The sequence below is a fragment of the Cydia splendana genome, chromosome 7 (assembly GCF_910591565.1).
Source record: "Cydia splendana chromosome 7, ilCydSple1.2, whole genome shotgun sequence".
In the NCBI taxonomy this organism is placed as follows: Eukaryota; Metazoa; Arthropoda; class Insecta; order Lepidoptera; family Tortricidae; genus Cydia; species Cydia splendana.
Window position 1 is genome coordinate 17,514,828 of NC_085966.1, and position 20,898 is coordinate 17,535,725.

Here is a 20,898-nt window from a genome sequence, read left to right on the forward strand (position 1 = left end):
AACTACTGCTAGGTTGTTGAGAGTTGTTACTTGTTAGTAACGCATACATTAAATCATGAAGTGTTGTATTTTCTTCTTCACTTTCTGACGCTACTTTCAGGCAGAGGAGTACTTGATTCGAAATAAATCTCAATTGCTTCCACAAATAAGAACATCATGTTTATAATTTTTAACACATTTACGGAATAAGTTGTCCTTATGTAATGATAGCCCATTAAAAAATAAACCTGGTATACCTAGTCAATAACTATGTATTAATATCTAAATAATGTCAATATCGTATTGTAGTGGGTACCTATACAAACCTTTGGTTATTTGTCCACATTAAAAGTCATATTACATTACATCTGGCCTATGATGCAACTTACCAATTTACATTAAATTGTTGGAAAATACGATAAATCAGAGAGGACCCAAGCTTTTCCAATTAGTTACAAAATGTTTAAACAGTGGATGGGCCGGCAGTGCTTTATTTGTGTTAAGCAGTAGATAAGCAGTAGTAATATCATGACATCATACAACAAAACCTTTTTATCACCTAGTGGGCTATTGTAATGAAAGAATCAGGTAATTTGGACGGGTTTAATGTAAAACTCACTCGATGAGGTTCACGTTACCTGCATCAGAGCTACTACTTCAGATAGTGGTTACACTTAAATTTGTACGACCTACAAGTACCTTCTTGTCTTTAATTATGATTTTAGGGACAGTCTTTCAACTAATAGTCACACAGTTTTGTTTTATATAAAAAGTTAAGTAGTTTTATAGTCGCAATGGATAACTTATGTTGCCATTCAGTGCTAACAATTGTGTCGTCTATCGGTAATTACAAATAAGGAAAATCTAGTCAAGGTTTGACGTAAACAATCCTTTAATATATCAATACGGAATAAATTTCAAGCCCATATTCTTATCAAGTGATTTTTGCATAAATTTAAATATTATCTATCAGTCACAGTACGCCCGGGCCAGCGCCGGCAGAGGTTTAAACACGTCTCATAATGTGGTTCAAGCGAAGGCACGGAGACCTAAATAGAACCGTTTTTCCCCCGAAGGGTAAAAAACGGATATTTAGGTTCCTGCCGAAGCTTGAACCACACCTAAGGGCCTTGCCGGCTTATGTGGTACTGAAGAGAAAGCAGCCGCGCGCTGGCAACCGGGCGACATTAGTACTTGGGTAGCGCGATAGATGGCGCTACTAGTTGATGAATTCGCTTGATTAGGGCTGAGTTACAAGGGTGTTATCTCATAATGTGGTTCAAGCTTCGGCAGGAACCTAAATATCCGTTTTTTACCCTTCGGGGGAAAAACGGTTCTATTTTATAAATATTTGCTAATACCTAACAAGATTGAGATTGAATTGAAATCAACTGAAACGGTTGGCGCTGAATACTGCTCATGGCCAAAGTCCGTGCTCTTTTTCCGTCTTGCGAAAATAATCAAACCGATTTTAATTGTTCAGCTTAATAGTCTCTGGAGAACGTCAGTCAGTCGCCGCAAAAATAGACGAGACTGCGCAGTTGTTCCAAGAACTGATTTTTAATTATTGTTAAAACAGCTCGTCTGATACGGGGAAGTTTAATTCATGTAATCTTAGAGCACCCATGGTGGTAACATTTCCGAGTAAGGGTATAGAGAAACGTCACCTTAACTTAATAATTATATGGAAATATAAAATATACTTACCTGTATTACTTTCTCATTTTAAGATGCTCTTTAAGGATCATGATTATTACAACTGTAGAGACAAAGACACCACCCACGACCACGGGTCCTACGTTTTGACAGCCAGTTTTGAATAGCTGTATCTACAATCTTTTTTTTTACCCGACTACGGCAACGCAAAAGCAGGGTTATGGTGTTGACCGGTATGTATGTGGGTATGTATGTATGTTCATCTGTTCCCTCATAACGTCTAAAGTACTCATTATTAGTAGTAGTTTTCGCTAATATAATTGACTCCTATGCTACATTGCTTATCTACTTTAATATTTATGATGCGTATTACAAAAATTACGGCATTTCGTTATTAGGCTTAGTAACTACGCTACTTAAAAAAGGAGTTGGGCTAGATTTACCACCTACGAGTACTTGACATTTTATGACCCGTTTATCAAATACGCTGTAGAATCAAAAGTGAGGGTAAATACTTATAAAAGTAGGATCTAAACCTTAATAACGCGTGTAACAAACACAGACACAGGCAGACACGAAACGGTCAAACAGACCAAGAGGCTAATTGACCTCAACTCCAGTTAATAACAACACCCTACACTTGCAGCTAAGCGTGAGTCGCCACGTGACTTGATGTCACTGAGCTTGTTTATATGTTGTTTGTCAAAGGACTGTCTCATTTCAAACATAGACAGAAAGAATCATATTATCTTTTAATAATTAACTTATTAATAATTTGTCGTTATGTACAGCGATAAATTATGTCCATTTCGTTCGTCTGGGCAAACGATGTTAAACTAAATTATGCACATAAATGCATGTGAAGAAAAGCGATTTGCCGAGAGTAATGAATGTGGGTAATCTACGAGCGATGGCTATACAATGTGGTCGTGCTCTAAGACCATTCAAATAAATGGAAAGACGTCATTCAGGAAACAGTGTAAAGGTTATTACTTAGGTTTAGAAATCATTAGGAATTCATTGGCGGAAACAGAGTCCAGTGTCACGAAGTTCATTTGTTTAAATCTTTCTTATCCCATCGCCATCCGGACATGAGGAGCGAAAAAATCTTTACCGCGTCAGCATAGAATATTCATTTGCACGTACCTAGTCCAATTTGTCTTTCTTAATCCATTTTTTTTTATTTTTAACTGTAAACCACAAATTTGAGACGATAAGGTATGTACCTAATATTTTTTAACTGAATTTGTGAGATTTATATTTAGCTCTGCCGATTTCTCTAGTAGGATAACTTGCCTAAGAACTCTCAAAATCACAATGCCGATTATAAATTCGAACTTTACACTTATTCTGAGATACCTAAATATCATGCCTCTCTGATGTATTGCTGTCTTTGTGCAAGACACTGACACTTGTGTCGGCTGTCTTATAAGGGCGTCTTGGATCATTGCCACCTCAAATATCACGGACTCGGTCTCAACTCTCATGAACTCGGAAATAAAACAAACCCAATTGTTTAAAGACATCATAAAGACGTTCTTACGTAGTAAGTGTTATTGGCGGAGGTAATTTTGGTCGGATGCCAATATTTGGGATAAAGGAACTACGAATCTTTAATGAAAGGATATTAATTTGATGATTGGTAATTTACTGGAGATTTATTTATTTAATTTTAATGCGTTACTTTAACGATTCCATGTGTTATTTAAGAACAGTCAGAGGAAAAACCGTATTAATATCTTTATCAATTGGTTTTTACTTTAAAACATGTGCACTGTACGATTAGTTACCTACTTGTTTTACATCAACGTTAAATAATCTTAATTGATTTACAAATTACTTGCCAAGTTCATCTTCGCTGTAAATGTTATTATGTCCATGTTTGTAAGTAATGATAAATCAACTATTTTCATACTTTATGTGGATTTATTCATACTATAATGGAACATACAGAACATCGCGGATCTTTCAATGTTAACAAGATAATGCCCCATACACATAACATGTTTGTTTTGTTAAGACTGTTTACGCTAATATATAAATACCAACTACGCAGACAATATATGTTATGTTATATATGTTAATTTATGCGATCTGATCACGTGAATTGCAAAGTTACCTACTTACCTACGTAAAGAATTTGTTTTACAGACACATCAACTGCATGTTTTCGTTTGACGTATTGTACCATCGTAAATCTGTGCAACTTTAGTCCAGTACCTACTACAACAACTATGGTCAACGAGTTCATAGTAATTATAAATAAGTATCAACACCAATCGTCTTTTTCTTGTTGTCTGAGTTTTCCTTCCATTTATGACAATAGCTTGCCTTTAAAATGCAATATTCAAATAATAATCACACGCGAACGAAGATATTAGAGTTACTTTTGGACCGTAGTTAGAGGAGGTTTTAAGTTTTTGAATACGAGTCGAAAAACACGTATCGCTATGGGAGGTCTTCGTCTAACAGTTTCTCGCGATCTAGGTTAGATTGCAGCATTTAGTAAATTGTTGGGGGCATTTAAAATTACTTTAACCTTAGCCTTTAACCTTAGTTCAGCCTTACCTGTCAGCAAAATCATTAAATTTCTTTAACTGTTCTTTGATCTTCACATAGCTTTGTAACTGTTTCGCTTTTTTTTTTCAAAGCTAGGTCTACCCGTTCTGAGCTAACCGCAGATCTTATGCGTATGGTCCAAGACAGAATGACATCAATTGCTCTCATGAGCCTCAATTGAATCGCATGCGTCGCAATAGGGTCACATCTATTCTGTACTCTCAATATTTTCCATAAACTAACGTACATTGGTGGTACTTCGACTTCGTACATTGGTAATTTGGGCTAAGGCCAGATGAAGCAAGCGCGCTGATGGCAATTGCTTTTCTATTCTAGAAGTACGTACAAGAGGAGGTCAAAGGCGCCTTCCTTATTGTGGCAAAAGTGCGCCTCTTTGAAAGTTCCTCTAACTCTTACGCTCTTTTCGCAATTCTCAAGTGGATTAAAAGCAATAGGTATAGTATAAAAACGAAGCATGTGTCACGAATATGGTCTCATCATCACCTTACATGTTTAAGTTGTAAAGAATATTTTTTAGGGTGCCAACCTTTATTCTAACCCTTCCATCCATCTGTCCGTCTGTCTGCCGACATTTACAAGCCTTTTGTCGTACTGTTTGTGTTTTTATTCTCAATTTGTGCATTAAACACGTTTTTGCTTTTCAATAAAACCAAAATTTAACTCTTTCTAATTGCGAGCGTCCGGAAATGGCGGCGGTTGAATATCGTAAAACGAGCAATACATGAGGACAATAAAATAACCGAATAGCTTACTCAGAATTTAAATAAAACTCATGGACGTTAAAATAAAATGCTCCCAATTAGGATCCTTTTCCTGTTACTTTTGGTGGTTATTTAATTATTATTATTTATTATACCGGGTGTGGCCTGTAACACGGGCAAATAATTAAAACATAGATTGTACTCCTCAAACGGTGACACTTTTGTTCAACAACTTTTAAAAATTATGAATTGTTTAGAGTCCCTATTTTTCATACAAAATAAATATTATCTTCAATGGACGCCATCGCCACGCCATATCATTGTGATTGACGTTGCTTGTCACATCTTAAACATAACAAAATTCGCAATACATTGCGTCTTATAGTAAAATTTTAAGTGTAGTAAAATCAAACCACAAGTTATTTTTAAAAGTTGCTGAACAAATGTTGGTCAGTATGAGGAGTACAGCCTACAGTTTAGTTTAGTTCAGTTTGCTCGTATTACAGGCCACTAGGCTGTATACGGCCAAATAATACGAATATTTAACAAAAATATTGTTTGCAAACGCACCTATTTAAGACGCAAGACCTCTGTTTACACAATTAATTCCTGGGGTAACTCTCTGACTCTCCACCGTGATTCAACACGACTACACAGAGCATGATGGGCACCTTTGCGCCAGGAGCAGCTCCTAGCAGCAGCAGGGATACTTTAGCTCATATTTATTTTTAAAATTAGTTGTCTGCTAATGAAATGAAATGGTTGACTGCAACGTTTGTTACACTGCCAAATAGGAAAAAACACAACCGTGAAAATAACCGCCTGATGGACTCAGTGTCTATCTATTGTTAGAGTGCTGTTTTGGAACGGGCATTAGTCACAGATATTCGACGTTTTGTTTTGTTTACATTAAACATTGGCGCCCGAACTAGCTAACATAAATTATAAGTACTAGCCAGCAACATACCTAATACGTAATAGCTTTGTTATCAATAAAATATCTTTAAAGTATAAGGGCAAAATTATCTCGATGGCCAAACAAGGAAGACATCGTAGAGTTATGTTATATAATTACTACCTATACATGGAAAAAGCAAAATGTATACTAATATTTTTAGGCAGATTTGTCTCTGTTTAGCATAAATAAAAACAAATCTCATATACAATCTGTCACAACTCATAGTACCTAGTCCTAACAGTGACACAAACTTTATTTTCAAAAATATACTTGTTATTATACTGATTGTAAATTTACTAGTTTATTTTTTGAAAAATATTCGGTCGCTTTTATATATTTTATATAAAATCATATATAATTAGGTACATCTCTGTTGCCATAGCACAAACCGAGACGATCGACGATACTTGCCGCCAATAGTTTGTATATTTTTAGTTCAATTCGCACAGTAATAGCCCATACAACCATTTCCAGTCGCCGTTACGACGCGGTGTTGACACATCTTGTGTCGACACCGTCTGTTTCGGTCACAATTCCAGTCGCAGAGTCGTCGCCGTGTCGACACAGTTACCAGAAATGGGGAAGGGTCGACACATGACACAAAGTGACATAAAGTGTGGTCGCCGTGTGCACACATTGTTTCGGGTTTGCGACTACTTTACGCCAAAATCATTCGTTCATTCGTTCATTTTGTTCCTGTCAAATGGAAACTGTCAGATGGAAAAATACTTAAATAAAAATAAGTGACATTAATACGCCATCTCTAAAACGGATTACAAGACGTAATTATATATTGTTTGCATTTATATTACAATAGGACTTAAACTATTATGGGGAATTAAACTGCTCGAGTGATTTGATAAACTAAGTGTAATATAATCAACGCGCCACCACATTGTTTTAGTTTAGCCGGAAATGAAATTGTTTACTTCTCAGTGCCTGTGTTCATAACTATATTATTTGAAGCATTTTTAGTACTTCGATGCGTATACTATACTTAAATAACAGAAATAACGCTTTACATACTATGAAACTTGTTAATTATGATGTATAAATATGGTTTAAGGCTGAGAAATATTGCAGTCACAAAGTAGTTGCAATGTTTCGACTTTGTGTCGACTCTGTGTTGACACATGACACGCGCTGTCAAAAGTAATAACAAAGTTACTGGTATGTTACTGGATTTGCAAAATGGCTCCTTGTGTTGATTTGTTTTCAGATATTCTCAAAGTGTAAAAATTCCGTGGTCAGAGATGGGCATTAATCGATTAACTGTTTATTCGACTAATTAATGGAATAAAAAAAGTTAATTCTCAAATTTTAATCGCGATTAGTTTAGTCGACCTAACATAGATTGAAATTGAATTAATCTGAATATTAATCGAATAAATTATCGATTAAATCTCGATTGAAAGTTGACAGGGGGCCATTTTTGTACGTAAAAATAATAGAAATGTCTTGCATGCAGATGGTAGCAAAACACTTTGTCATAAAAGTCGAGATGGGTGTCGATATATAGGTTTTAGGGAGTGCCGATTTCGAAAATAATGACCATTTTGGAATCCGAAATGGCGGCCATGCACTGTGTCATAAAAGTCGTCATGGATGTCGTTTTATACGTTTTAGGGGGCCCCAATTTTGAAAATGATGACCATTTTGGAATCCAAAATGGCGGCCATGCACTATGCCATAAAAGTCGTCATGGGTGTCGTTTTATAGGTTTTAGGGGGCGCAGATTTCGAAAATGATGACCATTTTGGATTCCAAGATGGCGGCCATGCACTATGTCATAAAAGTCGTCATGGATGTCGTTTTATAGGTTTTAGGGGGCCCCGATTTAGAAAATGATGACCATTTTGAAATCCAAAATGGCGGCCATGCACTATGCCATAAAAGTCGTCATGGGTGTCGTTTTATAGGTTTTAGGGGGCGCAGATTTCGAAAATGATGACCATTTTGGATTCCAAGATGGCGGCCATGCACTATGTCATAAAAGTCGTCATGGATGTCGTTTTATAGGTTTTAGGGGGCGCAGATTTCGAAAATGATGACCATTTTGAAATCCAAAATGGCGGCCATGCACTATGTCATAAAAGTCGTCATGGGTGTCATTTTATAGGTTTTGGGGGGCGCAGATTTAGAAAATGATAACCATTTTGGATTCCACTTTTATGACAAAATACGTAGCCGCCATCTTGGATTATAAAATGATCATCGTTTTCGAATTCTGCACTCCCTAAAACCTATAAATCGACATCCGTGACGACGCAAGTTATCTTTATTTTCAGATCTAACAAATTGCTACAGAATACAAAGGACAAAAAAGAAGCGAGGAGGTAATGAAACAAGCAAATATACAGATGATTCCTCGACGTAATTGGGTGATTCTTAAATTGTGTCCAGATTTTTTTTGTCATAAAAGTTTTTATTTTTCACATATTACTCTCACAAGTTCCGTGACATTTCGACCTTGTAATTTTTTAAGTAAATGTTTTTGTTTATCTATGAGGATCTCACTAGAATAGTATAATCAAGGTATGTTTATATTTGATGAATGAAATAGTAACGCAAAAAAAAATATATTTGTGTCTTATATTATATTCCTGCCGAAGACTTTTATTTTACCTTTTCCTTCTACACAAGTTTGGCCAAGTAATAAGAATTTAGGGCTCTCAATTTTATTTTGACTTCTACAACAGTAAAGCTACGAGGCCATGTTTGGTATCGTTTTCGTATAAATTCGCAGTACCAAATTTAGTTAAGGTATCACATTGACACCATTCCGAAGTAAAAACATATAAACTTATTAAAATACTTTCTTTTAAACTCCTCTTCACGCTTAAACTGCTGAACAGTTTTAATTTAAATTTGGTACACATATATTTTGAGTCCCGAGACAGGATATAATAAGTTATCTCAAAAATCATCCTTTAAAGGTGTGAAATGAGGTGTAGGGGGGAATTCAGAATTGACTTCTTGAAGTTAATACTGTTTAAGTTTAGGTTTGAAGTCATGTTTTTTCATCATTTTTAACTAAATCAAAGATGTAGACCATCCCAAATTTCATATAAATCGGTTCAGCGGTTATTGATTTCCCGTACAAATTTCCACGCCACTTTTCACACCTTCAAAAGATGATTTTGGTTATAAGATCTATCCTATGTCCTGTTCCGGGACGCAAACTATTTCTATACCAAATTTCAACGAAATCGGTTCAGCGGTTAAGCGTCAAGAAGAGTTTCAAAAAACCGGCCAAGTGCGAGTCGGACTCGCGTATTAAGGGTTCCGTACATTAAGTCCGACTCGCGCTTGACTGCACATTTCTAATAGGTTTTCCTGTCGTCTATAGGTAAAGAACTATTTTGTGTATTCAGACGGACATACATACAGACGCACGAGTGATCCTATAAGGGTTCCGTTTTTTTCCTTTTGAGGTACGGAACCCTAAAAAGATTTATTTTTATTTTGTGGAATGGTGTCAATGTGATATCTTAAATGGATTCAGCACCCCAGATTTATACGAAAACGATACCAAACACGGCCTAGCACCTTCACTGATATAGATATATCAAGATAAAATTGAGAGCCCTAAATAAACTTTCAAGAGCGGATATCTCAAAAACTATTCAACATATCGAAAAAATTGACTGAATAAACTTGTAACAAATAAAAAATATATTATATAAAATTTCAGAAATCATCAAATACAAATACAAAGTCAATCTTAAAATCTACTTAAATAATTTACATGCAATTTCCTAACTTAAAATCTAAACATATTACTAATATACTATCCTACTTACACTATCAGCCCCATTCCGACCCCCACCCAGCCCAAAAGTGCCAAAGATGCTAGCGGCATTACCGCGCTGGATGGCAAGCGATATCTGTTGGACTAGATAGGAGCCTGAACGGGGATCGCCTCCTCTGTCACGTAGACGCCGCCCCAAGTCTCTAATCAACCTCTTGGCCTCCGAACACCACGGCCCCGCAGTTTCCACCGCGACCGGAACAAAATCGTACGCTGGTTCCAGGTTGGCGTATTTTAATCGCTTGAGCCTCGCGGCATTTGCCGCGGCTGCGCCTGCCAGCCGGCTACCGGGAGCAACATGAGTAGGCGCAAAAGTACTCACGCAGGTTGCATCCCAGAGCAAGCAGCGGCCTTTGGCCCACGGAACCAGCGTTAAGCCGTCCGGGCGCTTCCCGTCTGTACGGCTTAAGCCTTGAGGCTCCAGAATGCAAGGCACGTTCGCCGAGACCATGGTGCGACGTATCAAATCATTGATCGCATGGTGTCTCGGGAACCGCCCTGCAGCCCGGGAGCAGCTCAAGCCGTGGTGCCCATTCGCTTCCACCGCCATTCCACATATACAGCGATGGGGCTCGCACACCTTGGAACCCAGCCGTAAGGCGACTCCTACTCTCAGGGTGTCGTTGTCGAGTAGGGTCCCCAAATGTGGCGAAGGCAGTGCCTGCAACCAGGCCCCTGATTCAGGTTGCCCCACCGCTTTAAGCCGAGCCACATCTTCAATCCTGCCCGCTTGAGCCAGCAATTGCGAATATGTTTGCTCGCACAAGATGTCGTCCCAGAGTCTCTGTGAAGCAGGGTTGTTCGGGTGCGTCCCTCCAGACGACCGAGTCGACCACTCGTCAAGGGCCTCCTGCAGGAAAGGAAGGCAGATGTTGCCACTGTTCATGGAGAGAATCTTCGCCACAAGGCCCGCCGAAGCATGAGAGGAAGCAAGGAACGAGACAACTCCAATGTCATGCATACGACGGATACCTAAACCCCCATACCGAATGGGGAGTGTTGCTTGGTGCCATTGTTCATCGACCAATTGGATGTTTAATAGACCTTCCAGACCCTGTTTGAGCACGGTGTCGTAGTCCTCTGTGTCTTGCTTAAACATCCAAGTGGGCGCCGTCCGCAGAGAATAAGTTATGCGTGGCATCGAGAAACAGTTACGCAGTAGCGTAAGAGATACATGCGCCGATAGATGCTTTAAACGTTCAAAGGAAGACCCCAAAGCGGATGTCTTTGCCTGAAGCATTGAACTTACACCTTCAGGAAAAATTGGCGCACCAAGAAGACCAAAAGATACCTTACTAATAACCTTTACGCCCGGCAGCAAAGATTCAAATTTGGACAAGGTGCTTAACGCCAGGGGGCTGCAAGCATACAACTCACACTTTGAGGAACTCACCTCCAACCCAATAGCTCGTAGTGCTGGCAAAAGCTTGGCAACGTCATTAAATACGACATCAGAGTCACCTCCTAAGGTCCCATCGTCTAAGTACCAGACATTCAGAGGCGACTCTAATGCCGCTATCAGACTTTGGATTGCCAGACAAAATACGAGAGGCCCCAATGGATCGCCCTGTTGTGCTCCGACCTGTGAGGCGATTACAGTGCCCTCATAAAAAAGGTTGCTTTTAAAGGCGTAGCACTGAAAAAGAAATGGATACAGGTGGGGGGTGCGAAGTTTTACTTGCTGTAGAATTACATCCCTTTCGACAGAATTAAATGCATTTTTCAAGTCTAGTTTCACGATGACAGTATCGCTGTGCTCGTGCTTCATTGAAAAATGCCTTGTCGCGTGGATTGCCGCCTCGCACCCCAAAGGTGTACCAAAACCTACCTGGCAAGGCTGGAGGTAGGCCGCCATCTCCTCTCTGACAGAACGGCAACCCAATTTGGCAACAAGTCGTCTAAAAGTAGTACCAATGGCGATTGGTCTAATGCCCCCGTCCTTCTTTTCCAAAGCGCATAATGACGCGCCGTACAGGTACGGACAAACCAGGGGATTGAGCATGCCGCGCAGAAGGAAATTGCACAGCTTAGCCAAGGACTCTAGCAATTTGAATCCATTATCCCCTGCACTGGAAGAGACGAGCTCCTTTAAGTGCTGAGGGCGCAATCCATCCAGACCTGACGCAGACCCATTGTAAAAAGAGTCAATGGCATTCTTCACATCCGCAACTGAAACTGTAAGAAATTGACTTGAAAGGTCTGGCTCTGGAGGGTATGCAAGTTGCCTAGATGGCGAGGGATGCTTGTTTCTCAAGGCTTCCAATGTATCCGCGCTCGACGGGGCAAGGGAAGAATCGGACAACAATATGCGTACCGCGCCTCTTAAGTCCCCATCATGGACTTTCGCCTCGATCGTGCGGTAGACTGATCTAGGCTTTTGGTTTGCTTCCTCAGGAAAATACACATTCAGGTCAGCAATGTTGTTTTTGACCTTCGAAGTTAACGACTTAGACGTGCTACTGTCAGGAACTCTAAGGGCAGTAAAGGAGAATGCAAGCAACGCAAACCAATCATCAACTTCGTTTGAACGCAAACAGGCCTCAATTAACGCACACAGTCTGCCCGCCGCGAGATTCCTGGCGCCTCTGGGGATATGCTTCAAAACCCGCACGCTCTTCTTCAGTCCCGGAAGGCTCTGTAAGCCAATGCTATTATCAGAACTTAAATTAGAAGAGGACGCCAAAGACGACGCTGTCTGTGGCGCCTGCATACTATTAGGCGCTGGGGGAGGGCAAACAGGCGACGTGCCTCTGGCAACCTGATCGCCATGGACTTTGCCGATATGCACGTTCAAACCTCGTTGACCCTTAAATTGGCGGGCTTGGGGGCCTTGGGGGCAGTATGGACAAAAGAGTGTAACCACCGTGGGCGACGTGCCGGGGGCGGCATCTATAGGGTTTTGTAGTGACATTGGAACAGTTATCGAATTACTAAAAATAATATAAGCAGTTACAAATTAGCATGTCTAGAAAAATCAACCTAAATTATACAATTACATATAAAAACCGTATGTCAGCTTGATTTGTCACATAAAAACACATACATTTGCACAAACTATTGTAAATTATTGAGAATAAATTAGGTAAAAAGAGAAAATAACATGTCATTAAAAAATAAATTAAATACTTAAATTAACCAAATATGTAAATTCTAATCCTAGAAATAAGTTGTCATGCACCTCCCAATTACAAACAAGATCGAGTTTTAATTTATCATTAATCACACATAAAAAAATAATTGAATACTTACTAATAAAATCTCTTACAGTATACTATTACTACTCGTTACATTGGTACATTACAACAAAAAAACATAAATACAATTAATATTGCAAAAAAAGAAGAGAAAAAAAGGCCTAATAAAAATGTACACAGAAAATATAAAAAAAAAAAAAAAATTAAAAAATTAAAACAAATAATTTGAACCACAACAAAGATTTGAACCCGGAGCGCTAGTGACTTAGAACAATATCACCGGCCGATGTTTCCACGGGACCACCGCAGCTATCGTACAACTCGCCGAAATACGCCTTCATGAGATGGTATATAGGTTGCAGCACTTGCAGTGATAACGGCGGGCTCTCGGCGCCTAAGTTGTAAACCCACCCGCCAATCGGCACAAAATAAAACCTTGATTGTATCCGAACTGCACTTCAGAGCTAACCCGGTTAGTCACCGCTAATAACGTCTCGCCAGCTCGTAGTTATAATAATTATAAGCGTTGACGTCGCGCCGTGATATGAAGTATCTGATCCAGTTTCAAAAGTGTTTGTGATGCGATCCTGTTTGTGATTGAAAATGTTTGTGATGCACAATGACCTGCCGCACAAAAAGACACTGTTTGGCTTCACACCTGGGACTTAATGAAAATCCAATAACACCGCAGGTTAGTAAGCACTTAAGCGTATCACTACTTGTAGCCACAGAGCTATTTTCGTCCAAAATTATTTACTGCCGACGGATTAAACGGAGACGATGTTCTCCGTGGCGCCATTTTTTTTTTTTTTTTTTTTTTTTATGTAACAAATTAAATTAACTTTCATATTGTATAAGTGGCCATGTCGCTGAGATGCATAGTTTCCGAGATATAATCGAAAAACGGGAAAATGGGACCTTCAAAGCCCCCTCTCTCCCCCCCGCTCAAGGGCTACGGCCGGGGACTTTTGATATGTTCACCTCCTAACTTGTCAAACCGAGTTACGGAGTCAAAAATTGTGTTCCGAGCATTTCCCTCTACAACTTTTAGAGCATTCGTTGCCTGACCTAAGTAGCTTATTGAATTTCTTTAAAAACTTTTCTGTAAAAGGTTGACGGGTGTTGGGTGTTTATATGGTTTCGGTCGATTATTATCATTTGCATTGCCCATGATGACTTACTAGAATTACGAGCACACGAGACACTAATAGTAGTTTGACAAACCTTGGTTTTCAAGAGGTATTTTATATTGACATTTGCTGTCACAAATTTGCTGTCAGATTTAGTCGCAAACCGCACGCAAAGTGCACACAAATGTGTCGACACCTTGTTACGGAAAAGTGTAGACACGGCGACGACACTTTGTTTCGAAACAATTCTAGACACATTGTGTGGACTCTGTTACGACACATCTGACATTTAGTTACCACTTTGTGATTCTGCGACTGGAATGGTTATATGGGAGGTATTCTTGGGTCTGAGTCGGCCTCGTCTAGACAATTAACTAATATTAAACAATTTCGTTCACCAATTCCGCATGCCTGTTCAAGTGAACATAGATACAATTTATTCATTAACAGCCTAGCGTATTTCAACCATTTACTTTTTATTTTGGGTACCTATGATAAATATCTACCTAATAGCTCTTAAGTTGGGGTTCCCAATAGTCATATATGTATTAAGGATACGCCGATGTGTGTCCTTACATCTAAATGCTGTTTCCAGCTTTCGAATTATGTATGTTATGTATTTTTAGATAACTTTATTATAGACGCATTCCTTCCTAATTTTAGCGATCTGCAACAATTCCAAGATCACTATAAAATAAGACCTTCGACCGATTATGAATCGCGCTATTGCTATGTCCCACACACGATGAAAACGATTGCTATTACACAACGTGACCTATTGCTATTTATAGACGGTCCAATTTACGGAGAACAATAGTCTATGTTTAGATCCAACTCGAAGTGGAATTGTCATATCCAAGGTGAAATAAATATTGGTTATTATGGAATCGTCCCGATCCCGACTTGATTGAGTAACATTTGCAAGCAAAAAGACGTCGTGGACGATGGGATTTTCTTCCATATTCACAAATAAACTTTCTTTGTTATTTCGTACAATTACTTAGTTATACAAATATCAACTCAGTACTTAAGTTATAGGACATTTTTTCAAGTTATTTAAAAGTTAGATCATTCGTATCATCCATTTTAAATCCTTCTGACAAAAGGATCATTTTGACAATTTTCATCAATATTTAAGTTCCTATTTATGATTTAAGGACGACTCATACTAGAACAGTTCGGGTCCGGGCTGAGACATGAAACACTTCGTTTTCTTTGACGGGTAATCACGCGTGATACTTTATATAGAAAATGAAGTGTCGGATGTCCCTAATTCGAATACAATTTTACTATTCTTACTGACTTAAAATAAAAACATACTATGAGGATATATACGTGTGACGTATGATATGTTTTAAATAAATATTTTATAAACGAGTACTTACCAACATGCAATAGGCCGGTGAGATCTGATTCTGGAATAGAAAAAAGCATAAGTGAGTAAATGATCTATGGAATGCGTGCATAAACAAAACACAAATTGTACCGTAAACTTAACATTAACGAAATTAAGTATGATTGGTTATTTATATGGAATTTATAAGCCTTTAATTAAATGAATAACTAATGGATACACGATGATAACTCTTCTTTAAATGGTTGTGATTAAATATTATTTAGTCTATAAGGTTTACTCGGGTAATTCCGAATGTCGAAAACTGTCGGATAATTCCGAAAAGAGACTTTTATTATGATGGAATTAAGGGTGCATTTCATCTGAATTTCGGAATTATCCGACATTCGGTATTACCCGAATACACCTTACAAAATTTAAAAAAAAACAACAGTAAATCGTTCGAAGACAAAGACTAGGCTTGACAAAATATTACAAAAAAAATGTCACACTAATGAAATCATATTGCGAAAACCCCAACTATCCTTATCCTAGTTTATCGGAAGCGAGACTTGATAATTGATAACAGTGGCGCCATTTCTATAATTAGCACAGTAGATTAACTGCCATTGACCTACTACTGATAAGAACATTACCTACTGCTATTTACGAACTGTGGTATCCCCCTTTTAGAAGTACGAAATGTACCTAACCTACTAGGGCTACTAGTAGGTAGAATGTCCAGTGACGTTAATAAAATATTCTATATTTTCATTAGAAAACATGACGCCGAGTTAAAAATATAAACATGAATGTTTATCAAGAATGTTAACAGCCTATTTTGTATACTAACACTGGTTCATTTCTCACTGCGATAAGCTGGTAGTAAATATTTGTCGAGAAAAGGTCGTCACTGACGCACGATCCTATCAAAATCGAACCATCGATAGCACAACAATGCTTTGATTACAAGAGATGACCCAAATTTGGCAATAATAAGTTAGTTATATGACGCCAATTAAATGAGGATAACATGTTAACGTTTACGTAGTTACATACTTTATAGCTTTGGTAAATTTTATCACAAAATACAACAATACTAAAAAGGCAGCGATTTTGATAGCACAGTGCACAGTCTGTGTTACAAGTGTTATTTTATATTTACAGTAACTCAGTTACAATAATAAAATCATTAAATCACATAGGACACATTATGGATGTTATCTGATCATCGTGGTAGGGGGCGAAAATGTTGGTTTTGTGTCCGACGAAGTAGGAGGTCCGTTGAAACTCCATATTGCCTATTGGAAGACATGTTCACTATATTACACATATGTTATTATATTATTATTGTATACTATATTTGTATAGAGAAGCTTATTTTATAGTTAGGTTTTGTTTTTTGTATTTATTGCTTTTAAACTGGTTATTTTGACCTATCCTACCGAAAACTAGCTTACTACCAAGAAAAATACGTTCCAATACTTTTTTGTCCTAGGCGGCACGGTATGCCGGGATCCTGTGTTCTGTTCTAGTTAAAATACCCGGTGGTCCGGAATGTTATCACTCTAAAAGCTCTATAATAGCACCTCGTTAGCGACATTAACAAAACACGTCAACATCGAAATTGAAACGTCAACGAAGTGTCAAATACCCCGAATATAGCCCAGTTACGCAACCTAAATAACGGGTATTACGGAAAGCCAACAGATAGCGTTTATTACGAGCCACGGGGGGGCGAGTACAAACACCACTTGACCCCAGATAACACGCGGAATAATCCACACAGTGAGATAATGTTTGTAATGAGATGGTGGTATTTCATCATAGGTTAACGATGGTTGGAGAAATTGAGCGTTGATTGTGCTCGTTTTGTGTCAGTGAGCCCATTTCGTCAGACAAGTCTAGTTAAGATATCCCGTATCAGCTATACGTGAGTGACTCTTATGTTATTTAAACTAAATTAATATGTATGTGCCTAATGATGGCATCTAGTTTGACAGGTAGCAGAGATAGGTCAGGTAGGTTGATTAACACATTTGTTAGTTCGCCGGCATAGAAATAAACTAACATAAACAAGTGAAGAATATTGCTAGCATATAATATTTGCTTTGTGTTTCTTTGTTTATGAAATTGTTAATATTGTTCCTTTTTGTTAAAAAAAGCGGAGAGTTATAGCACGTGTAATCCTTACATACCTACTCGTAGCTGTTATGTAAAACCTCTCTGACATAATTGTGAACGGTGGTAACATTGATAACTGCACAAGTGTGTAGACTACAGAAGAGGAAGCCTTAAAACATGGACGCAACTGTGCTTACTTATAGCAAATAAAAATGATTGATACTAAACTATTTTTATCGTAGCTTGGCGTGAAGTAACAATCATCTCATTAGTCTCATTACAGTGTGCCCTAAAAGTTTGCGTGACTTTAACTGCGGAACGAATTACTTGCCGAGGTTTTCTCGAGAATGTAGGTACAGTATGGGATTTTTCAAAAAGCCTACAGGTTTTTAAAGGGTCGGCAACGCGTTTGTTTAGAAGGCAACAATGTGACGTTGAAAATTTTAAGATCTTCCGACCTTTAATGTTGTGAGGAAAATCTGTTGTTTATTGAGGCCACACGGATACCTATATACTAGTAATAACCTGTCTGCTAATGTAAACACTAGGAAAAACCTTAGTTTTCCTTCTAGTACGGTGAAACTTACACCGGGTGTAGCAACGCGCCTGGCGCCACTTCATTTAGGTCAAACCACATCTCGTAAACTCACCGCTGCACTTTTTAAAGAGTTTCCGAACTAGGTAGGCATAGTCTAGTCTACTATTTCCGTCACTAAAAGAAGTCGGGTTAAATGACGGTAACATAAAAATAGCAATATGTATATAAATTGCGTGGCTGTCATTGCCGCATACGATATAGTGCATAATTATTTTCAATCGTATTTTCACGGAAACGTACGAACTACGAACGTCAAGCTATTTTAGTCAGTTTAGGTACAAAAAGTACTGAGGTTGACTGAAGTAGCATGACAAATACGAACGTTTCCGAGAATAAAGGTAAACAATCTTGACGCGTCAGCAGTGCAGCACCCGTAACCCACGTCAAAACTACAGTAAGCTACCGTTGCAACAGTAACGGCTCGCGACATTACGCGACTGGCGACGGCGGCATCGACAACCATAGGTGGGACGAAAGGTCCGATCGCTGTGTCTCGCTCCAAACTGCCGCCGTCGCAAGTCGCGCAATGTCGTGGCCGAGCCGTAATGCTGCTGCAGTCGCCATCCGATTGTTTTAGCTACTATTCAGAATACAAGAGACAGAATAACGAAAAGTCCAGACGAATTTACCCGAAGCCTTGAAACCACCTGACGTTGTGTATGTTAGTAACACGGTGTTACCAAATTAGACTATTATGTTGATCTTAGAGCATTTAATAACTGGAGTTGCCAATTAAGAGCTTACCCCTCTGCCGAAAAACCAGCACAATTGTGCAAACTTTTGTATGGACTGAAATGGCTATTTGTACGTTACGTACAAATCATGTAGAAATAGCAATACATTTCCCTGGCCCAATATTACAGAGTTCTATGTTTCACTTTTATCGAACTGAAATTTGAACATTGTCATAGTGATATTAAGTCGAATTTCGACTATCTTGAAAATGTAGGTAACAAAAAAAGAACCCTGTAATATTGGGCCAGCGATTTGACGTCCCCTCCCCCGCAAAAATCGGCAGACTGTTCCGTAAAGAAAATGACAGCAGCGGCGACATCTCCAGTTACGACGAGTAAATGCTCTAAGGTTATGATCTATCTATACCTACACGATGGTTATTTTGCTAAATATACGGACCTCCCTCAATTTAGGTCGGCTCGTTTAAATAGTTATTCTTTGTCCCTGGACAGATGTTAACGTTGTAATAGACATGTGTGACCTACTTATATCCTAAACTAACAGTTTGTTTTTGTTTGGGTAGATGAACTTACAATAGTCAAAAGCCAAGGAAAGGTTTATTATTAAAGGTTATTATTAGGTTTATTAAAGGTTCATATTGCTATTTGTCCATATTAAATTGTCTTTCACGTGTTAGTATTTGATCCTTTCGCATTTTCTCAAAGGTTAGCTGGAAGAGATCCCTTTTAGGGATAAGTTCGCCTTTGTACATAACATTTTTATTTTTTTGTTTTTGTCCGTTTTATGTAAACCTGTTTATGTGCAATAAAGTGACATACATACATACTACATACATACATTATTTAGTAAATTGGGGTTGGTTTTACATGCTTGTATGTATCCCCATTTCAAATGCCATGGCCCGATTCCACTTGAAACTGCACTCCACGATTATGTTGGTCTATTGTTTAATAATTGCTTTACAAGCTCTGCTCTTGAAAGTCAGCATGACGTGGTGGTATTACCTACAGTGAAGTAGTCGGGTAACTTTTGTTTTTATTTTGTACGCCGCAAAAAAGGATTTCTTGTTTGCTGTCACTACTCGTATTGTTTACGCCTAGTGAAGGCCTCAAGTCGAATAGGGCCATGGCATTTGAAATGGAGTATAATGACAGACGTCGCTAATGTTGTGACATTGCCGCATAGACTATTGATTGGTGCATTGCCATACTTTTCACAAAATTATTTTTATCTGGTGACATGTGTCATATCGTTATCTACTCTGTTACTATTATCAAGTGAACTGCTAAAATTCTGATTTACCTCCTTACATTAACTTAGTCTTTGTCTAGGTATACGTGCCACAGTAATACATTTTAATACAAAAGATGTTCTTTGTGCGCATAAGGAAGAAGATATACGCACATAACCACTTCTGTATCTTAATCAAGATTCACTTAGTTGCGTATTTCATATTAAACAAGTAGTAAAAATAGCCCAAGTCCTATTGATATTCTATGATCTTACGCCATTTTGCTTAGTTAGGGAAATCAGATAGACCCAGAATAACAGATTCAGGAAGACGGAAGACTCAAATAAAGAAATAAAATATTTGCGTCTGATATCAGTGACGTATGAATCTAATGACGCAAATTAATAATTAATTAATTAATATTTATTTGGATTGTATGGAGGACGTCAAGCTGACACACATAAATTAAGTAGGTACCTACTATTATTTTTAATCAGTATCTACATCTACGTCATTTCAAAACAGTATCAATATTATTTGACTTTGGTTTTGGGTCACAAGAATTATTTGATGTAAATAAAACTTTGTTGTTAGATTTTAAAACATATTTACATTCGTTAGGTATTGATTTTTTTACTTTAAGATACCTAACAATAATAAGAAGACCCGTGAATCCCGTGATATAGGTACACATAGACTTGCAAAGAATGCAAAGGCAAGAGTGGCACCTTAACCTCCTAGAGTCATTTTTGCAGTTCTGAATTTGGTGCCTTCTTTTATTTCCGTTATAGTTCAAAATTCGATTTTAATTTGTTCTTTTTAAAGGAACTCAGGAATTACGTGTCACTCCATCCTTCCCAATTTACCCACCACCAATTTACCACCTAATTATCTACAATGACAATAT

General features: G+C 38.2%; 1 protein-coding gene across 3 annotated transcripts in view; it reads right to left on the reverse strand.

The window, feature by feature from the left end:
- The window catches only part of LOC134792409 (uncharacterized), a 729,291-nt gene that overhangs the window by 111,548 nt on the left and 596,845 nt on the right, over nucleotides 1–20,898 (reverse strand). For 2 of the 3 annotated variants that reach the window (XM_063763702.1, XM_063763704.1), the window contains one exon: nucleotides 15,395–15,424. The exons of the other annotated variant lie outside the window; for it this stretch is intronic. In XM_063763702.1, the coding sequence (XP_063619772.1) occupies nucleotides 15,395–15,424 (30 nt within the window). The remainder of the gene's footprint in view (nucleotides 1–15,394; nucleotides 15,425–20,898) is intronic. 3 annotated transcript variants of the gene reach the window in all.